Source organism: Myotis brandtii, unplaced genomic scaffold, assembly GCF_000412655.1.
Source record: "Myotis brandtii unplaced genomic scaffold, ASM41265v1 scaffold115, whole genome shotgun sequence".
Taxonomy (NCBI): domain Eukaryota; kingdom Metazoa; phylum Chordata; class Mammalia; order Chiroptera; family Vespertilionidae; genus Myotis; species Myotis brandtii.
Window position 1 is genome coordinate 10,930,899 of NW_005353967.1, and position 23,367 is coordinate 10,954,265.

The window sequence follows — 23,367 nt, forward strand, 5'->3', positions numbered from 1 at the left end:
TGTTTATTTATTAATAAAATTATGTATTATTTTCATATACATTGTACTCATTTCCTTTTATCTCTCACACTTTTATTATAGAGAAAGGGCAAATAGCAATATTAAAATATTTCCTCTAATTAATTCCCTTTAATTAGATATTTAATTAAATATTTCCTCTAATTAATTCCCTTTCAATGTGCACGAATTTCAATGCGCACCGGGCCACTAGTATAAAATAAATATCAAAAATATAAATCTTTGTTTTACTATGGTTGCAAATATCAAAAAATTTCTATATGTGACACGGCACCAGAGTTAAGTTAGGGTTTTTCAAAATGCTGACACGCCGAGCTCAAAAGGTTCGCCATCACTGGGTTAGACGGTCAGTGCTAGGAGAGCCCTAGAACAGTACTCAGAAATTCTACCTTACTGAATCCCTTCCATGGGACTAGCCTGTTCCTTCTTGAAAAAAGACGTGTCCTTCTTCTTTATAAAAGTGATTTGAGGATTTAATGCATTAAAGTAATTTTTCATCTACAGCACATAAATGTAAATAATTCTTAATGTGTACTCTGTATTGAATACACATTAAGCATTAGGAGTAGCGCTAGATAGCTTGCAAGTGTTCCTTCTTTTAATTCTCAAACAGCCCTGCAAGCTTGATATAATCACACTCCATCCATATAGGAGTTCCCCAAAGTTTCCTAAGGTTAGGTGTCATGCCAAGGTCAAACAGCAACAAGTATTACAGTCAGGATTTAAGCTTAAGTCAATGGGAATACAAAGTCCATTCTTTTTCACTACAATCCTACCTCTAAATAAAGGCTATGCCTTTTCTGTGTACCACAACCAAGGCAATCATACCACTTAATGACCTTAAGCAATGGACTGAAGAGGAAAACAATTGCAGAATAACATACCTTTTAGCACAGCTTCCCTGAGAAGAAACCCAGGTACCATACAATCTATGCTTAAATTCTAGAACAGACCACAGATGACCTGGAAAACTCACTTTGATTCTTTAATTTTTTATAGTTTTGATGCATAAAATAAAGGAGGGAAGTGAAATGCTTAAGATGCATGAATAATATAACTTTCTATCTCAGCCAAAGTGAAACTTGAGTTTTTACCAGAAGTTCTATCCTAGTCACATTATCAGCAGATGCATAAAGACAAATAATACCAAACAGGACAAACACAAGGATTTTCTTGGTTTGGGAAACACCGAAGAAACACCGGGAAATTCTTTTTAAAAATGTAGAAAAGTCCTTTTCATAGTAATAGTTCTTCTTTAGGTTTTGATATAAAATTTGGCTTATAAACTTAACATAGCCATATTTTTCCTTCTTACAAAAAAAATCAAGTTATCAAATAAGGTATTCACAGCACCTATAAATTCTATTGAAAATAGTTATACTATGTACACCCAATGGTTACCCTATTAGAACATTTTGCATGATAGTTTTAAGTCATTAGAATGAAAAATTGCTCAGGATGGCAGAAATGCCTGATTAATAGTAAAAATTTTGTATGCCAGTAAAAAGGAGATTTCATACAGATAATAATAAAAAATAAATTTTTGAGCCAATACCTTTCAGCAGATAATGCACAGATCTAGAGGCTTTATTTCTGTTAGTTAGTTCCTACCTTTACACATTTATAGAAACTGTCAGGACCTTATCAATCATTTATCTCTATGTCCAAAGAGGGGAACTATGTCCTTAACCAATGAATTCTTAGCATCAGTACATCCATAAAATTCTGCTCTACAAACCCAAGTTCCACATGGCCATGCCTATGAGATTAGCTTATGATCTCAAATATTCTATTATATTTATGGTTTAATGGTAAGACCAAATTTCATCCAATTCTCCTATGTGTCTTTAATAAATGTTCCTAGTTTCTCAGTAGTTTTAAGATGAAAAGCATATTCATTTGTTTCTGCCATAGCTATTGTCTTTACCTTCTAGTCTGTCCTGGAGACAAACCGTCACGTCGCCGTGGTCGGCAAACTGCAGCTTGCGAGCCACATACGGCTCTTTGGCCCCTTCAGTGTGGCTCTTCCACAAAATACCACGTGCAGGCGCGCACGTACAGTGCGATTGAAACTTCGTGGCCCATGCGCAGAAGTCGGTATTTTGTGGAAGAGCCACACTGAAGGGGCCAAAGAGCTGCATGTGGCTCACGAGCTTCAGTTTGCCAACCACTGGATGTGGATGTCAAAGAGAGAGTCCTTGTTTAGATTCTTTTGAAGGATTTTGAGCATGACCAGTGCTGATGCCCATCTAAAAGATCCTGCTACAGATAATCAGCCTCAGTCTCGTGTGTGAATATTTTGGCCTCTAGATTAGTTATGTTGCTGTTGAGAGTGGTCAGGCCAATGTTGCAGCTGGATACCCTTTTCTGATCTATTTTAGCATGGAGATATTTGCCTTTACACGTTGCCTATTCTATCTCTGTGGATCTCTTTCTTCGAAACTGGGGTAAGTGGGACAAGAACTAATGGTAACACTCGCTGTTCTCTTCCTACCATTCCAATACCTTTCTAACGTCTGTGGTGAGAATAAAATTAGGGAGAACGTGTGGCTATCTTTTTGTGCTTGCCACCTTGTTTGGTCTACATTCCTTCTAGGTTATAATTTCTCCTGTAATCTAGGCAAACAGAGTACTGTTAACTTTATGTGATTCAATCTGATTTACCACAGTGCAGGGATCCACATAGGAGGAGTATTAAATCTTCGAAATAGTAAAGTGTTGCCATGTGGATATAGCTCCTTTTGTCATAGCTACTAGACATTATGAATTCTAGAACTGATAGTGTTTGCATCTTTACTTGGGTCACTGGGAAACTCAGAGCAAAATTTGTGAACCACTTTGAGTAAGTGGAAGGATCTTTTGGTACACATTTAAGGTATTGGCCTTAGCTTTATATTATTTTCCTTTCCCTGTGATTTTCTAATTTATTCTATTTTTCAGTTGTGATTTTAATGAAGTTAACTCAACTCCAGTATATGTGCTGCTGAAGTAAGCACAAGCTAACTCAACTCTAATCAGAGAGTTAGAACTAATAATAATTATTATTATGTGTAAAAATACGAGAACTAAGCAGTAATCTATAATACCAGCTGGTTAATCACAGAAAGGAGATCAAGAGTGCTGTACTGTATTGGAAACTGTAAACTATGTGGAATGGGTTGCAAGATCTTAAAAGAAATGCAAATAGGATGGATCAAATACATGAGGGCATAAATGAGAAAGCACTGGGCAAGCCTCAAAGATTCAGGGCACTAAATAAAGAGCCATGGCGGTCCTACTGCTTGACCGCCTGACATCATCTCATCCTGGACACTAATTTGAAAATGCTTCCACGATGACTTGAATTCATCCTTTATATCACCTCTGTTTAAATCTCAAGAAAAGATCTTGGATCACAAATGACGGAGCCCAAAATGTTTATGCATTGTTTTCCATTTCTCGGCTGTCAAATTGATTTTACCTAATTGGAAAGTCTTCTCTCAGATCTTATTCATGGAGCTACTAAATATAATGTGCATAGCATTAAACTGTGTAAAACATGCACTAAGGCAGGCTGATCTGATAAAAGACAAATATACTCTGTTGAATCCCTTAAATTAGAGTAGCTTGTAACAGACATCGAGGCACTACAGAATAAAAGAACATTTAAGGCATTATACCTTTAGAAAAAAGTACAAAGGTTAACTTATAGGACACAAACATAAAAGCCCTATAATTCTATAGAAACACCATTCTACGTTAGCTGGAAAATACTGAAGTCTTGCTTGCATTATTTAATCTTAACTCTGATCAATCACCCTTCTGGTTTATTATTAAATTATCTGTCCTATACTATAGTCTATAAAATAGAAAGTTTAACAACAGATTTTTAAATTTATAAGTTTCTGCTCTAATAGGATACACACATTTCTGAAAAATCTCTTTCTGCAAAATTGCAAATTAAAAATAGCAAGCCTAAAGGGAAAATAGCATTAGGGGCAGACTAAAGACAAACTACCAACAATAAGAATTCTAAGAAAATATTAGCATAATTTTAAAAATACATGGCAGATTCCTAGCAAAGAAATGCTAGAGTAAACATAGGATTTTATCTTATTTAAAAGGTGAAAAAGTTAATAAAGAAGGGTTGAGCTTGCTAGGTTGTAAGGACAAGAGGCCAGTGGACAAAAAACAGGCAGAAACAACAATAAGGACTTGAACCACAGAGCATGTGACCAACTGAGCCAAAAGATGAATGTGGGATGAACAATCATCATGTCCAGCACAAATTTCCTCTAACTATATCAATGTAATTTGACTTCAGCTGGTGTATTGCTTAGTGGCACAAAATATGGAACAAAATAATTCAATCATTTATGAGTTAATTTATGTTGCAGAAACAAGGCTGTAATAGACAGATTATACCAAAACTTTAAATTATCAAAGTGTTTCTAGATTATGTTGAAAAAATTGAAATTAAAAGTGTCTTACCAAGCCAAGTCACTACTGAGGAGAATTGTCAGTATGGGGTGAAAATATGGGTAAAATAATAGGTTTGATAGATACTAAGTGCTCAATAAATGTTAGTAGCAGCTACTACTATTACTTCTGTTGCTACTATCTCTACCAATACAGTAGTCCCCCTTTTCTCTGATTTTAGTTACCCAAGATCAACCACAGTCTGAAAATATTAAATGGAAAATTCCAGAAGTAAACCATTCATAAGTTTTAAATAGCATTTAAATTCCCTTTAAATTTAAATTCTGTTCTGAGTAATGTGATGAAATCTCACATAATCCCAACTCCATCCCTTTGTCCAGCATATCATCTCGCACCATCACAAGAAGAAAGGTGAGTACAGTACAATAAGATACTCTGAGAAAGAGATAATATTTATATAACTTTTATTGTAGTATATTGTTTTAACTATTCTTAGTTATTGTTGTTACTCTCTTACTGTGCTTAATTTATAAGTTAAACTTTATTATAGGTATGTATGTATGGGAGTGGGTGGAAGTATATATAGGGTTTGGTACAATCTGGGGTCTCAGGTATCCCCTGGTGTCTTAGAATGTATCCTGCTCAGATAAGGAGGCACTACTGCAAAGACAGAAACTTAAAGAGCTCTGACACAGACACCTGTGGCATAACCAATATCTATTACTCTTTACTTTCTTGCTAACAGAGTTCTGATTTTTGCTCAGGAATCTACCTCTCAGGGAATGTGACCTTAACCCAATTAGAGGCATATCTGGATTAGACTAAACCAATTATAGTAATCTCATTCCTTTTGCCCATGACTGGTTTAAAAGAGTAGGCATGTGGCCTCATAACCAATAAAACATGAAGAAAGTTAGCTAAGAGAGCAGGGGAGGAGCTTTGGGGATATGACAAGAACATTTTCAGTTGAATATGGGGGCAAAAACCTGACAGTAGCAATTTTAGGAGAAAATGAGAAGAGGAATTAGATACAGTAAGTATAGACAACATTTTTGAGGAATTTTGTTACAAAGGAAGATAAGACGTGGGAAAATAACTGGCTGGCTTTTTGTTTTTTCAAGATAGGAGAAATAACAATAGGTTTGTATGCTTATGGAAAAATCTAGAAGACAAGATGTTGAAAAACTATCTACATAATTATGGCATAACCAAGAATTAAAATAGGTATAGGGTTAGAGAGTGAAGATAGCAGGTAACGGTCTGATGACATGAAAGTAAAAGCTGTGGTTTTGTGTTTTTTGTTTAATTTATCTTTATTGTTGAAAGTATTACAGATATCCACCCCTTTCCCCCTTTAACCCTCTCCACCCAGCCCCTGCCCCACTCCAGGCATTCATCACACTATTGTCTGTGTCTATGGGCTATGAATATATGTAAACATGTTCTTTGGTTAATCTCTTCCTGCCCCTCCCGCCCTTCTCTCTGAGATTCAACAGTCTGTTCCATGCCTCCATGTCTCTGGATCTATTTTGTTCATTAGATTCCACATATAAATGAGATCATGTGATACTTGTCCTTCGTTGACTGGCTTATTTCGTTTTTTTGTCTTTTTTTATCCTCACTGGAGGATATTTTTCCATTGATTTTTAGAGAGAGTAGAAGAGACAGGGAAAGACAGAGAGAAACATCAATGTGAGGGAAAACACATCAATTGGTTGCCTCCTATACAGGCCCAACCAGGACCCAGGCTGGGGAGGAGCCTGCAACTGTGGTACATGCCCTTGACCAAAATCGAACTCAGGACCCTTCGGTCCGCAGGCCAACGCTCTATCCACTGAGCCAAACTGGCTAGGGCATCGCTTATTTCATTTTATCTGGAAGAAGTAATGAGAATATAAAGAAGATAGTCAACCTACTTTCAGACCCAGTCATTCAAGAGCCCAGGGAGAAAACCAACTTTGAAGAGCTGCAGAGGAAGCAGTATCTCCAGAGGAGAGCCCGTTTCCATTAGAACAAGGTGAAAGGAAGGAAAATTCAGAGAAGTCAGGAATTTTGCTGATGGTGGATCATGAATTCCTGAGGGCACAGAAAAGTTTCAGCAGCTGGGCAGGGGCAGAAAACAGAAGAGGGGATAAGCAGAGCCTATGGGATTAGATGTGGGAGTCTAGGGCTTCCTGCAGTGGCAAATATGCACTGGGATAAAGAGCATAGTAATTGTGCTGGACTCAAGAAACATAATGATGGTAAAGTTGTGAGTGTTCTGGGGACCAGGGCAGTTCAGGGGCACAGGGTATTTCCTCCTAGTGCTGGTGCTCTTCCTCTTGACTCCTGTTGATGGAACTCATGGACCTGAGGCTGGCTCCCTTCATCATTAACAACTTTATAAAAATGCATGTCACCATCACACATATGGATTTCTGATCAAAAAGCTTACAATTTTTAAAAATCTCCCTGCTCTGGGGGAAATGTAATTTTTCATAGCAGAGTTGGGTTTTACTTACATCTGTGTTACAGGAGCGATGCCGTTTCCTTTCCCCAAGGCAGTATTTTCCATCTCCTGAAGGTCTGAAAACATATTTTGTTTAACATGTGAATATACTATATTTATCCACATAGAAAGCACATATATTGCATGATGAAAACATATTAACATTTACTTTAAGAAAATACAAAATTGGACATTTTATTAGTTATTAAAAAATCATGCTGGGGACTGTTAGTAATAATGATTATGATTGTTGAATGTTAAAATTAAGGCGATTTACTATGAGTAACTTTACAAGACTGTTAATTGTCATGATTTACATTAAGAAAATGCAATTAAATCAATGTATTTTCTAATTATCATAGTAAACAGGTGATTGGTTCAATTTGAGATTCCAGCTTAAAATTCACTTATTTATAATGAAAAGCCACTTGAATCATTTCAACAAACCCATAATCCGATGCATTTTGCCCACCAAGTTGGAAATGAAAAGTTTGATTTTTTCTCAGACTGGAAACAAGAGAGGACACTAAAAGACTCTCTGGAAATAGTTTCAGTTCCAAGTAAATAATGCAGAAATGAATTTCTATCTCATTTCAAATATTTAGTTTTAAAAAGTTAAATCTAAACATCAGATGGGTTTGCATTATATAAATGCTTTAAATAATACTCAAATTAATGAAAAAGTGAGATGTCAAATATTTTATTTCCATCAATTAATTTTTAAAGTATTAAACATTAGGTAGAGCCATACGCTATTATTTGAATGCTATTTTTGAAGGCTAACTTGTTCTTTTAAAAGAGGTCTGGTCATGCTCTTAAATATCTGGGTATATTATTGATTATTATAGGGTTTTATAATTTTGGTTATTATTCTACAATAGCCTACAGTTGAACTTCGGTTAATTATTCTGTACTTGTTTTAAAAATAGCAAAGTCTAAATTACAACTTTGTCTTACTAGAATCAATGGGATAATTTAAGTGACAATTTTGAATACGTTTTGAATGCCAGTGAATGGTGACTCTAAGCATGGAAAACAAATGGCCCAGCTTGAACCAGCTTGGGAGAAATGGGTCGGTCAGACAAAAACAGAGTAATGGGGATGGTGGTAGCATGGCTGGTTTACGCGTAAGTGACAGTGAGTGAGCCCAGTTTAGCAGGAGGGTAAAAATAGCTAGAAAATGGGAGAATGGAAACACAGCACTAATATCCAGGGAAACGATTTCAAGCTAAAAAGAGAAGAAAAGAGACATTTAGAGAGAGGAGCCAAAGAGAGGGATCCTGAGTTAAAAGGAGGAAGAAACAAATACAGACCATCTTTTACCCCAGAAGGAGGAATACAGCAGAATTGATGTATCATCACCTGGTTCTGCACCAAAATATGCATTGGGAAAGAAGGCCATCAACCTGAGCTCTAGCCAAAAATGTGAGCTGCTAAGGAGCAGTTCAGTCTCCAGAGGGGCAGGAAAGACCACGCAGAGGAACAGTCCACCTGCAATGGGCAGTGGTGGGAGGGAGAAGCAATACCACAGCAAAGAATACTGATGGGACTGGCCTTCCGCCAGAGGGGCTCCGGCTGGAGAAAAAGATGGTGGGAGAGGAGCAGTCTGACCTGCATAAAACAGCCATGGGGAGAAAAGTGGTGGCAACTCCAGAAGATGATTAATGGGGGCATGTGAAAGGAAACTATTTTAACACATGGGCAGTATTCTTTTCATTGTGATTTGTGATGCGAATCAAGGCATTTCAACCCTTGAAGGGCTCTCATTGGTCCTTTTAATACTACTGTAGCAGTAATAATTTTATGTGACATGTGAAAAGACCTTAGGTTTCCTGGGAATAATGGTACTGTAGCTAAGACCAGACCTGGATTCATCCATAATTCAGTAGTTTTTGGAAAAGGAAATCTATCTGATTATTAGTAGATTAAGAATTCTGGCTCTACCTGAGGTAGATACACAATGCTTGTCTTTTTCCCCTTTCTTTTATTTTTAGTCACATAGGAAGGGGCGGGGAAGAAAAGCAAAGTCTGTCTAACAAGGCTCCTCCGCTCTCCTTGCCTCGTGCTTGTTCTGAAGACAAGCACTTGGCTCGGGAGTGAAACGTTTTTACAGATAACATGTGAAACCACAGCTTTGAATCATTTCCAACTGTGTCTTTTTGTTGGCTGCGGCTTACTTTAGCTACTTACGCTGGACTGTCACACTGTCTTAGAGATGAGGAGACGCCTCCCCCGCAGGTCCTGCTGCACTTTCCCCACAGTGACCAGGCACCCCAGCCCCCTTCTACGCTCTGGGGCGAAGTGCCAAAAGCAACACATTCTCCCTGATAGCACCACTGCAAGATTGCACAGAAAACACAGAATTAGCTTTTAGGCAGATACAGCTATCAGGACAGAAATACACAAAGTTCAGGCAACGACCAATTACAGGCATTAGCATTCTCCCAACAGATAACAGAGTTCTTTAACCGTGTTTACACATTGGTGATGGTGCATGTGATTTGCAAATTATCTTTAGCTAGGCAATGATTTCAAAATCTCTAACATGTACCAGGAGTCTAAAAAACGAGTCTACTTCTCTTCCCTTATTTCACCTACTCCAGACTTTTCGTGTTTCTCATTAGGGAGACCTCAAAAGCCTTTTTTCGATATTCTAGTATTAAAAAATTTTCTTTATATTCCACTATTATTAGACTCATGGAATGATAACGCAATATGGAAAGTTCCCCAGTAAGGAATTTTTATGATGGTAACTGCGTTTTCTTTAAAAAAAAAAAAAGAAAGAAAGAAAGAAAGAAAAAGAAAAGGCTGGTTGAGGCTACAATAGTAAAAGAATGTGTTGTGGCATTTCATCTACATGAGTACTGCAGACATAATAAAAGTAATGCCAAGACACTAGGGACTGGGTACAAAAAACCCTTATGTACACCAACCAGCCATGTGCATAGCCCCTGCATGAACATGTGTGTTGGAATTCTTCTCAGCTTTATTCTCTGCAATAAACCACACATACTGCACATAAGTAGAAAGCCAGGAATAATTTATCGAGATGCAGACATCAAATAATCAGCTCATAACTCTAACATGATAAATCTTACTTGCAGAATATGGTAAAAAGGAAAGCCTTTTTTAAAAACAACAACAAGAAGAAGCATTTCTAGGCTTTTATCGGTGCATTTTGTGAATTGCCATCAATCGCTGACAAACCATACTGATGCTATGAAAGTCATTTGTTTACATGAATAACCACAGGCAACATTATTAGAGTTGAGTAACTGTCAGCAATGTTAGCTAGCTAAATAAAAATTCAACATTATATTAAAACATAGAGGGATTAGGACATGTGATGCTTAAAAGTAATCATTGTATAATACTAATTATATATATCCAGAATTTTTTCACTTTTCACCTTTTTCACTGCTACCAATGGCAAATGGAATAGCTTCTTACCTGGTTCCCCTACTTCCACTTTTTCCTATCTATAATCAATCTGTTCTCCAGTAAGCATTCAGAGAGATCTTTTTAAAAAACATATTATCGCATCATGTCTCTTTTTTTGCTTAAAAGACTCTGGTCAGCTGTGGCCTGTGGGAAACACCCCTGCCTCCTTCTCCAGCCTCACTCTCTCTCTCTCGGATTTCTCCAGACACACCAGATTTCCTTCCTTTCCTCCAACACTAAGCCCGTTCCCTCCATAAGGCACTTGCATCTGCTGGTCCTTCTGGGAATACTCTTCTCCCAATTCCTTATATTGCTGTGTTCTCATCATTCAGTCCCAGGTCAAGTGTCATCTCACCAGGGAACTCTTTCCTTGACCACCTTATCCCAAAGTGGAACCTCCAGGATGTAATCGTTTTAGTACACACTACTTTAAATTACCCTGTTTATTTTTTGAATTACTTCATTATTGTCTGTCTCCTCTCGTTAGTAAGTAAAAACCTTAATGTGACAAGTGTGGCTATTTAAATTTAAATTAATTAAAAATTAGGTTCCTCAGACTGACTAGCTACATTCCAGGGCTTCATAGCCACATGTGTGGCAACGATGTTGGGCAGAGCAGATCCAGCATGTCTGTCACCACAGAAAGTGCCGGAAGCCGGTCCATCCTTGCTGCTTGACACAGTCGCTGCAGGGAAGAAACATCTGCACAGCATATGTTTCAAGGGACCTGGTGTATATGGCATACTGTTCTTAATATGTTTGCTCCCCTTCTTCGCGCTATGTGTTTTAACCAAGGTCATCTCTCCGGGAAAGGTTGTTTCCCCAGGTAGGGATTTTTCCCTGAAGTTAGAGAGGGAATAAAACCACTTAACTAAGTGCCAGGCGGGTAGTTAATCACTTTAACTACCAACAATCACGCTTAAGCTACATAATCTTTACTCCCTGGAATGGAGATAAGAAACGCCCTAACCTTTGGAATAGAAATTGATAGAATTAAAATCAACTGGTATAAATACAGATGTAACAAGACAATAAGACTCAGAACTTGGCTGGAGATCCTGACTAGAGAACCCAACTATGCTGGTCAACTGAACGCTGCCTCTGTGTCATTCCTTCTTCACTGACTCCATCCACACCTTTGGGAACCCCTGGACCTGCTGGGGCTGGACCCCAACAAGAATGTTCTATCTAGGACAGTGCTTAGCATGTAGTAGATAAGCAACAAAAATCCATTGACTGAAAGACAACGTTAGTTCAATTTTAGAATTCTGTGTTCTGTTTTGGTTGCTGCATGTCAGGAAGGAACTGGAAATACTGGAGGGTAAAGAGAGTCAAATTCACCTTTGTTTCCCTAGGAGTTAGCACTGAGTAAATGTTTTAGTAGTTGTGACAACATAAAAGACTTTTTAGAGAAGTGCTAAGCAATTATCATTTGTCCATAAAAAAATTAGGCAAGAAGAATTCAAATTTTGGTTGGCTAGAAAGCAGAACATTCTGAGCCTTAACCTATTAGATATTAAAGTAAGACATTAAGAAAGATTATGAGTTTTGAGAATGAAAATTACCATGAAAAAAACCCATCTGTCCAAAATGATGAAGCAGAGGTTGCTGGCTGCACTGATATAATACAGGATCAGCTCTGGGAGTAGGACTGCTGATAATGTACACTTGAGAGGGAGAGCATGTTCCAGCTGTCAGCTTATCGCTTACCTAATTGATCCTGAAGACCAATCATTTGTATAATGATATACCACCAATTGTGCTAAACCTTCACCTATATAAAAGTCACAACATTAGGCCAAATAATCTCCGGTTTTACATTTTTGTTATTAGAAGTACCTGTGTGTACGGACATCTATGCCTGTACCTATTTTTTCTTTGAGAATGACTGAGCAAAGTAGTATTGACCAGCAATGACTGATTTGAGCCATGGTTTCAATTAGTGACAACACTTTAAAAAACTCCAACTCTTAAAATTTGCCTATTTTTTCAAGTTGGAAATCTAGCATTATTGATTTCAAATAACATTAAAGCTTGATTTTACATTTTATAAAAGCACAGAGCTGCATCTAAAGCTCAAAAGAACTTAAGCATTCATGCGATCTAAGCACCTCATTTTTCAAATGAGAAAACCAGAGCCTATAGCAGGTTGACTTGCCCAAAGTCACTTACTGGCAGAAAGGAAGGAATTATCTGTCCAAAAATACACAAAAAAATCAGTGTGTGGGGGGGGAGAGAGAATCTATTGGAGGTGTAGAATTCTATATTTAAAAACATTAAATATTCCACTATACTTTTACTGAACTGTTTTTACTACACAAAATACAAAATAACACTAGAGACTGAAAATAAAAAAATTCACTTAGCTATAAGTGAACAGCCACATGTTATTTCAGACCTCCTTGGGTACTCTTATAATTGGTAGAGAAAAAATCACTTTCTGCATTTTCAGGGGCTAAAGGAATTATGAAAGCCATAAGGACACGAAAAGATGTAGGTTCCAAAGTATTTAATAACATTGTTATATGTTTCCTGGAGACTCACAAAGTGTAGGACAGGGAAAGAAGTCACACAAATGATTTTGTTTTCCTTTTAAAACCTATCCTTAAGGTAAAAGATAAATACAATATTCACCTTATAAAATGTTGCTCAATTCTCATGATTACTTAACATTTACACAGTATTTCATAATTGGTTTGCTAGAACCTTTTACTGCATAAATTCACCCGATTGATTATATCTATCCCATGAAATCTATACTAATAAAAGGGTAATGTGCTAATTAGACTGGGAGATCTTCTGGGAGACCTTCCGGATATCCTTCCGGACAAAGTCATGGTGGCAGGGCCGAGGCAGAGGCGGTTAGGGGAGATGAGGCCAGGAGGGGAGGGCAGTTGGGGGTGAGCAGGCTGGCGGTGAGAAAGCCAGCAGGCAGAGTGGTTAGGGCGATCAGGCAGGCAGGCAGGTGAGCGGTTAGGAGCCAGCGGGCCCGGATTGGGAGAGGCATGTCCCCCAAGGGGTCCCAGATTGGAGAGGGTGCAGGCCGGGCTGAGGGACACCCCCGCCCCCGTGCACGAATTTCCTACACCGGGCCACTAGTTATAACATAATAGACAATTATATCAGATAGTTAAATAACAAAGATTAATGGGTTAAAAAAGAAGAATTCATAATAATATAAGTATCATTCACCAATTGATAAGAGACTACTGTCTAGTTTAATAACTAATTAACAACATTGTTAGCTAGTTAACAAGTAAACAACTTCCGTCTGTATAGGGACAACTTCACTCTGTGTGTAGTCTGTGTTATAGACCTGAGCTCTCATTCGAACAATATATTTGATTTAAAGCAAGTCATTTATTTATTTTCTTTAGTTTCCCTAACTATAAAATGGGGACTAACTTTAGTTTTCGATTCCAATATGGCTTGGATTAGGACAACTTTAGACATTATTTCTGTGCAGACATACCTTCAAAGAAGTTAAAAACACATCAAAGGACTTGTTTGATTTTTTTGTGTTTTGTTTAGTTTCCCCCCACCTCCTATTTATAGGAAGGGATCTCTTTGGAATTCTTGCTACTTCCCTCCTCTGGTAATTGCAAGTATCTTGATGTAGCACATGCTTTTAAGAGAAGAAACTTATCTGACTTAATAATAACTGCTTTAAGAAATCCATAGGAAACTTCATGTGGATAAAGTTATTTGAACTAATTTTCTAGATAATTACATGAATCAATATATACTGATTTAATATAAGTCACAAGTATAATTGGATTACACTAAGTAAAGCAACTTGAAGTATATAAATCCTATAAGCACATAAGGTGAAAATTTTGAGTGTTGTCTTTTCTATTTTTATCCTTTTTTTTTTCTTGGCCTGAAGTTGCCAAACCTTTATAAGCTCTATTTTCAAACCTATAGAATTTTACTTCTTCTCTTAAAAGAGTGAAATCTTCATATGGGAATCTTTTTTCTCTAAGATTATATCTAATCTAGTGATGTATTCTAAATATCAGTCATATTAATTCAGCCCAAATTATCCAGATATATAATTTTGCCTTCTTTTTGCTAATTCAAGTGTGTTTAACCAGGTTTAGAAAGGTAAAAGTGAAACTATCACATTCCAAGAATAAATTCTCAGATTGTTCAAGAATTCTTGCTTTTCACATTCCTTCAAAGTAAAACAAATATATTTAAAAATTATCTAGAAAGACAATATACTCCAGTGAAGCTTTAAAAATTTTCCTAAGAAACAATTATTAAACAACATCTCTTGCTGAATTTCATAATCCACATCAGGAAATTGTCTTCAAGCAAGATACATTATAAATTTAAAAATCTAACTTTGAGAATTTTTTAGAATTCCACAAAAATTTTTCAAGATGAGTATACTTTTAAAATATTTTTTTTTATTTTTAAATGTTGAAAACATACATATTTTTTAACTAGAGTCATTCTAGGATGTGATTATAGATCTTGTACCATAGCCAGCACTGGGTCAAGCCAGCATCTGGAATGAGAGACCTCTAAGGAAATCCTAAGATTTTAAAGCAAGGGATATTGGTGATTCAATATAGAATGTTCTTCCCAAGTCAGAAAAGCTAAAAGTTGGAGCACAGCACTATTAAAAGCCTTATCTTTTCACTCTGCAGGTGCAGGAATGCTGAAGCTTATTCCAGCCCAAATTCTAAATCAGAACTTGTCATCCCATGCTATTGAAATTTCTAAAGCAATTCAAGAGCCAGTTTGAAACCCAGTTGAAACATGTTATATTCTACTCTAAAGATCTAAGGCTGCAAATGTCCTATTATATAGCCAGTGCTTTAGAAGGGTCTATAATAATCCTAGTCTAAGCCAGCCCTATGTTTCCCATACAAAGATATTAGGAACCGATGTCATATATATGTAAGTCTAAATGCTGAGCTATATCTCTAACTCAATCTTGTAGAATCATCAAATCAATCTTTTGGAAATAAACCAAGTATTCTAAACCTTCTTTGTGGTCACAATCAGAGTTTGCAAGGATTGGGTTTTCATTATCATTAATATCTTGTTCCATAACAATGCCCATACTGCTATCAAAGTTTTTACAGTCTAAATCTTTGTTTACTATTTCATCAAATATGGCATCCCTCCGATGCCTGTCCAAAGTGCTATTGCTGATGCCATGTCTAAAGAAAGTTTTTTGGGTTAAAGTTATATTGATTTATTTGTAAAAGTTTGACCCATGGACACACAGTACCAACTAGCGCACTGTCTGGGCTCATCAAATTTCCTCCTTTGGTTAATGCTACTGTCCCTAAGCACATCCATTCAGACCATATGGTTCTTATTCAATCCTTGAATGGCTTATTCAGGCAAACATCCAATGGCTGTAATAGCGATGTCAGACCCCCCAGGACTCACGCAAAGATCAGTTTTTAATTTTTTGGCCATATTTCTTACTCCATCTGCTAAATGTGCATGGAACAGTTCCCATACTTACATGGAACATTTGTGGAACTGCGCCTCGGGCAGGGATCCCATATCTTTTGCAGCCAGAGTTTGACAAGATCATTGTGGATCCAGTCCTCTGGATATGTCTATGCTATCATTTAAGCAATCCTTCTCCCCCCACCATTTAAAACAAATTATTCAAAAAACTATGAGCGGCTTTGGTTTTATCCTGCTGGCTAGACAGGAGGTAGGTTCTTTCTTGTTTCTTCTGATGAGAGTAGTATTGAAATTTAGAGTTAAAACCAGAAGTCGTGTATATTTCATTCATGTTTCTAAGGCACACAAATTTATGCTTATACTCTCTGATGCTGGCTACTGCCAGTTAAGATAATCTGACAAAGAATTCTCTGCACCACAATCATCCAAGGTTGGCAAATAATAATCAAAAGTGACGATGATGCTCTCGTAATATATACTAATACCTTCCTTCTCCAGAAAACCATATAAAGTTCACTGAGATATTATCTCATTTCATCCTCACAACATTTCTATGAAATAGGTAGAAATAGGTTACCTCTCATTTTAAAATGGAGATTAATTATTTTGCCAGTTGTAACACAATCATATATTCTTAGCTAATGTTCTGCCTACAGTGCCTTCCTATTGTGATTCCTGAGATATGACACTGTTACAGGTAAGTGAAAATCCCACTTAGAATTAAAGGATAATAATACATTGTGACTACCAATCTCAAGCTCAGTGACTCACTTTATTGCCATGACAATGAAAATTTGCTTTTTTCTTTACAAAATTTCCTATCTAAAGGTAAAGTAAAATCAGAGGCAATATAGAGGGGCACAGTTTTCAACTTTGGAATTAGAAAGACCTGGGTTGGAATCTCAGCCCTGCTATTGAATTGCTGTGTAATCTTAGGCTTTCAAGTTTAAGTTTCCTCATCTATATTAAATGGAGATAAATCAGTTTCTGCCTCATAGGATTTTGTCACTATTAAACAGAACAAATATGTGCCTGGCACAGTGTAAGTATTTTAAAAATATTCAGTATCACCATCATCATTATTGGTAATGCCAACTATTTTTTTAATTTAAAAAAATCTTTATTGTTGAAAGTATAACATGGGTTCTTTTTTCTCCCACTGACCTCTTCCAGCCTGCTATCAATGCCAACTATTTTTAGATGGCAAGAACACAGACTGGCCACACAAAGTTGACCTGACCAACTGAAAATTCCACTTTGATTTTTGTCCCTAGCTCTTTTTTTGCATGGTTGCTTTGATTTGAATCAAAATGCTGAGCTCTGGTTTAATTTCCAGATAGATATAACCCTAGAAGGAAAATCTGCAATTTGGCAACAATAAACACTTTTATTTTAAGGAGAAAAATAACTTAAATTGCCAACAACAAAATTTGTAAAAAGATATGACAAATGCAGTTACTAAAAAATAAAGAGCTGCTCAGCTCAAATGTGTAGTCCTTTGTGGGTTTTTTTCTCCTTAAAAATGTAGGTGAATCTAGTTCTTTAAAAACCTCTTCAAAAATTCAAAGTTAATGATAGGAAGATATTCAAGGTCTTCTCCTAGAGTGCTGTTCTTTTTCTTTCTAGGAGTCTACATGTGTTTGTTTTCATTCATTCATTTTAAGAATTAGCACCATTCCTAAAGCTGTCTATTGACCTTTCATATCCTTGGAACAACAGTTGAGATTTTTGTTTGGCAGAATAATTTTAGATGGTAAAATCCAACATACTGACTTTATCAAACTAAACTCTAATGTTGGGAATATAAACGACCTCTTGGTACACAAGCTTTGCTACACTTACAAGGTTCTCAAATAGTTTTTCATGAAGTCCAATATGTTCTGTTGAAGTACATCAGAAGCTGACAGGGTAAGGAGTCAGGTAAGGGATTCTTTTAACCAGATCATTGACATTTTTAAAATGTACATATCAGAATTACGTAGACTTCATTTGAAAAAAGGAGCTAGGGATCAAAAAGCTGACAACCAACCTAAACTAAAAATGTGAATCTTTAGAAATCAAATATATTTTTCCCATTTTACTCACTTTTTATCTGTGCTCATTCTTATTTATACTTAGAAGAATTATAATTCCCTTCTATTTGTTTATCTAAATTTAAATTCAATACATTAGCTTTAATATTATTGAGTGTCATCTAAATATTCCTCAAAATTATCTGCAATTTTCAAGAAATATGTCACGTCTATCACATATATACACAGTTGTAAGGTATGACATTTGAGGATCCTGCAATTAAGCACAGATGATAAGATATTAAACATGTGTTTACTGTGTAAATGATTGGCAGGGTTGAACTATGTGTTCTCAAATAGCCACTACTTGTGATTTACTCATTTGGAGTGATTATATAATTTATAGAATGCTTTAGGAGAGCTCTGAAGTATTTAAATGAATGAATTTTTTATGTTGTATGTTAAGAAATAAAGTTGAATAAAAAGAGCCATCAGGCCTAGTGATAGTATTATTCCAAGCAAATAGAAACTATGGCCCATGAACTGGATTATAAGAATAATAATCAATGGCAAATAAAGAAACAGATTCTCACTGTGACTTCCCCCCTTACAGTTGTATATTTCTTCTAAGTACAGATTGATTTAAATTGCTACTTGTCATTGACAAGAATTGTTGGTTCCAAAATAAACCTAGACTGTTGTTTCAAGAATGTGCTTCCTAATATTTTCTATTACTACAGTGAAAAAAAAAAAAGAAGGAATTTTTGGTAGTGTGTGAAGGTCTTTGTATTTTTATTGGCTACTTACATAGTCTCAAAAAAAGATCCTTAATCCTTTAAAAATGACCCAATCAATTCATACATTTAGCATAATTTACCAACATTTCCAAACGCAGCATGGAAAAGCCATCAACATGGCACTAGGTCATGGGTCCTGAATGAAGCCGTCAGCAAGGATTAATAAACTGTGACAGCTGCCCAAAAGCTTTCATTCTTTTTATTTAAACATCAGATTGCACGCTGAAATCCAGTGTAATCTTTGTTGAAACTAGCCCAACTAACATGGAAGAAGTCAGAACTGAGAACAGATGACACTAGTAGTTATTATTGTGAACTCAGTCCATAGCCATAAACTCTAGAATTTGCATGAGTAGGAATTCCTAAAGAACTTCAGGAATAGCATATAAATGATTCCTATCTGTTTCAATAATTTCTAATAATATTTTTGAAAACTATACTGATGAAACCAAAATTACTTCGTTCCAATTTCTATGCTCAATGAATTAAGTATTCTTCTACTATGAGCCCTTTCTCTCATATTGCAATTTAAAAGTGACTCCGGTTAAACTATAGTTATAAAATATTTTGGGATCACATAATTTTCCAGAAAAAAAACACACAGACATATGACTAAGCAGGCTCTATTATGTAGAATTGTTATTAGACATTTTCTATATAAATATAACACCCACATATACTTACAGAAAGGTGAAACTGGCCCAGAAAATATTATTCACTGTAATTTTCTAAACAATGAATATTATTGATATAATGTTTTGACAACCCATTAGACTAGAAGTGTATTATTTTCTCAAGTACATTTTAATTAATATGCATGATTTCCTAACAATAGTAGCGGAATAGCAACACCAAACATTTATCAAATAGCTAATAAATCATTTGAGCTTACCCCCTTTTCAATAGTCGCAGTCTGACAAAATGTTCCCTCCGCTGCAGGAATACTGTTGGTGACACAGCGGTTGCTTTGGCTGAGACACCAGAGCTCTCTACACACTTCCTAGGAAAGAAGGCAAAAGCAAATTGATCAGAAGTAAAGACTACAATCACGTCCACTCTTCCATAAAATACACCGGCAGACATGCAGCATTGTTTGTTTCTTGCTGGTGTTGACACATCAAAGTGAGGATTTTGGAGGAGGCTCTTACGGAAGGTGGGTTATCCACTGTGCAGAATCATGTAAATGTTTGTCTTTAAGACTCATTTTAGTGGATGAAGTATATCTTAGATTTTAACATTGATTAAGATCTTTTAAAAAATAATGTGCAGAAATGTCATTAATAGGGAAGAGTAGGGGGAAAGAATGAATATGTAGAAAGGGAATATATGCTTAATACTCTCAAGTATAGACAATAGAACAAACTTACCAATTACTAATAGAGTGGTGCTAGGTATTTGACTTCTTAGATCTACTGCAATATTCAAATAAAGATCATTTTAAGAAGGAAATAGAGACCACAGGAACGGGCAGGGAGTAATTTCTAAAATTCAAAGTTGCCTAAAGAATAATCTAGCAATATTGTTTGCAGTTCATCAATGTAGTCCACCACCTTCGTGAAAGGGAAATTTGGTTTTGAACAAGTGCTGCTACTTGTATAACAGGCATTTCTATAATTGAAATATTTCAGATGTTGTTTGGAGCTGCCTTCTTTATTATGGTTTTTTCATTGTCCTACATCATTATGGGAAAATTACAACACTTATTCTAATATCAGCAATATAAAATACCTCATTTGGTTCACACACTATCAGATTTTAAAATAAGCTGTTCAACATCTATTCGAATAAAGTGTTTTAAATAAAAGCCAAAAAAGTTTACTTTGAAGAAACTGAAAAGTTTCAGTTTCTCTTTATATATGATCATCAACTAGCATCATTAATAATACTGCAAGTTTTTAATTTAAACTAGAACCACTGAGTATAAAATATCTTTTTTCAATAAAAAATATTAATCTGGAATGCAAAGATAAACTTATATATAACATTTATTTCTATTGTTATTATTCCCCAACTACTCTTTAAACTCTCAAAACTTAATTCTAAGAACTTATATCACATATCACAAGAAAAAAAAATTTTATAACCATGTATGATGATAGATGTGAACTAGACATTGTGATGATCACAGTACATCCAAATATTGAATCATTATATTGTATACCTTAAACTAACATAGTATATGTCAATTTTATCTCGATTTAAAAAAAATTTGAAAAGAACTTATGTCATGTTAACACAATTCAGAAATAAAGCGGTAACAGTGAATTAACTCAAAAGTTTCTAGAAAATGGGAATGCCCCATAGGGTAAAGCAAACTGAAGGAATCGCTTTGGGTCCTTCCGAGCATGTTCCTCCAACCCCTCTCACCAGGCATTCCAGATTAATGTATTTTTATTGCTTTCTGCTGAAAGGTGATAAATGCATTCTGTGAGAAACCTAGCATTCTGCAAAATCATTTATGAACAAAAGAGGGTTTATGGGGGGAAAAGGAGTTAGAGGAGACCACTTATAACCTATATAACTTAGTAGCCACTAAACAAACAAAAACATCTACAGTCTAATTAAACATGTGGACACTTAAATCTCTGCTGCATTTGTTCCCAGCATCCCTAGCAGTTGGCTCCTTTGTAGCCTTAACCCTATGGCTTGTGATGCTTCCTTCTTAGAGAGAGAGGTCTTCGAGGGTATCTGCCTCTAACAGAGACCACTTTCATAAAAATTAAGACTTAGATTCAGAGTATAACTTCTTTTTATTGTATCTATATAAAATGACAGATGTTAACTAAACCCACTGTAGTAGTCATTTCACAATATATGTAAATCAAACCATTATGCTATACACCTTAAACTTACACAGTGATATATGTCTGTTATTTCTCAATCAAACTGGAAAAAAGAAAATATAAATAAAAGCTAAGAGGGAGCGGATTTCAGGTCAATGTATAAAAATATCTTCTAAAAGTCAGAGCTGAACAATGATGAAATAAAACCAAATCTCCCCTCACTGGAGGAGCTCCAGGATACACTTCATGCCCCATAGCAGCAATGTTTCAGGCAGGAAAATAAATGAAAGTAACTAACACTTTATCAGGGCATACTGTCAGCTACTGTTGTAGGCATATTTATATTTGTATCTCATTTAATCATCACGAAAATCTGTTTAGAAAGTGTGAGAAACTTTATAGTTTCAGAAAGATTTAGCAACTTGCTTCAATCCTAATTAAATCTAGATCGGAATCAGGCCTGGCTAATATCAATGTCCAAAATATCCCAAAACAACTCAGCTACTCTCTTAAATATATCAGAATTACCTGATATTCAGAAAATAACTCTGTAAAAAACTGAACTAGAGCTGCTTTGATCAAAATAGAATAATTGAACTAGTCAAAGACCCTTTCAAAACAAAAGAAATTAGAATTTCATTCTCTAAAATTTCCATCCTTTTCACGTAATTATAGCTGTAAATAATACTAAAATATGAGGGGGGGCCCTTTTATTTACTTGAGAAAACTAAAATAAGCCATTCACATAAGGAGGAGAGAAATATCATAAAAGTGCAAAAACATTTTATATTTATTATATCATTAAGGAAATAAAATAGAATCTGAAGAGAAAATGGCATCTTTATTGCTAGATTTTTTTTATTTTTACGTTTTAAACAACTGTACAGATCATAAAAGTGATACAAATTTTCTGCCCTTGGAAATCCTAAACCCTATGCCATTTTGGGTCCTTGGCTGTGGATATGAAACATTCTCTTTGTCCTCATTACCCTATCAGTAACATCTCTCAGCAGCTGTTTGCAATAAAGGGTCTTGATGGCCAAGGGGGAGAGCAGAGCCCTGAAGAGGTCAAGAAGGAGCATCAATGATTAGAAAGGTTACTTATCATTGTATCACACAAAAGAAAATTGAAAACCAACATATGGTGACCCCATGGCCTGGCTCCAGGTGTTTAGTAGCCATCTGAAGAAAGAGAATAATGTACCCTTATTTCAGCTTTAAATAGGTTAATCCTGTTATGTGGGTAATTTAAGTGCAAGAGAGTTTAGAAGAGCAGTGTGTGTGTGTGTGTGTGTGTGTGTGTGTGTGTGTGTGTGTGTGTGTGTGTGTAAGAAAAACTAAAAACTAATTTGGATAAATAACTAATCATCAATTTGAAGGGGTTAAAAATGATTAAATGGTTAAAAAAATACCTCTAAGAAGCAAACCCAGAGTGAAAACTACTGAGCTTTAAGTATACAAGTGATTATGAACCTATGATTTTTGGCTTGAATTTTAAGGGAAAATATAAATTAAATCAACTTCTTGTCAAGTATATGTTTGATAAATATACATATTTGGACTCCAAAAGAATATTGAGGTGCTAAAATAAGTCCATGTCTTTTATTCCCTAAATCCATACCAGATCACACTGTAGAATAGTTAACCGTCTTACAATCTTCAAGCAAAGTGATTTTACAATCTCCCTCAGTGCAAAATTCCAATTTTAATCACTTGAAATTGTTCCTACTATCTAATCTACAACCTTCCAGCTGTAATAGTTAAGGCCACTGTGTTTTTTAATGCTCTTGGTAGAGGAGAACAATTTGTTAACCAGCAACCAAACTATAATAAATGTTCTGAAGTCTGAAGATGGTTTTGAGGCCAACATTTAGCTTTCTTTTTTACAGGATACTCAAATTTAATTTCTTTAAACTTCCCTTATATGGCCGAAACCGGTTTGGCTCAGTGGATAGAGCATCGGCCTGCGGACT

At 35.7% G+C, this 23,367-nt stretch overlaps 1 protein-coding gene across 4 annotated transcripts in view; it reads right to left on the reverse strand.

Moving 5' to 3' along the window:
* ADAMTS6 (ADAM metallopeptidase with thrombospondin type 1 motif, 6) overlaps positions 1–23,367 on the reverse strand; it is a 229,492-nt gene that overhangs the window by 89,876 nt on the left and 116,249 nt on the right. For all 4 annotated transcript variants that reach the window (XM_014549006.1, XM_014549001.1, XM_014548999.1 and 1 more), the window contains exons 12-14: positions 19,504–19,611; positions 9,116–9,261; positions 6,939–7,002 (exon numbers count right to left, since the gene is read on the reverse strand). In XM_014549006.1, the coding sequence (XP_014404492.1) occupies positions 6,939–7,002; positions 9,116–9,261; positions 19,504–19,611 (318 nt within the window). The remainder of the gene's footprint in view (positions 1–6,938; positions 7,003–9,115; positions 9,262–19,503; positions 19,612–23,367) is intronic.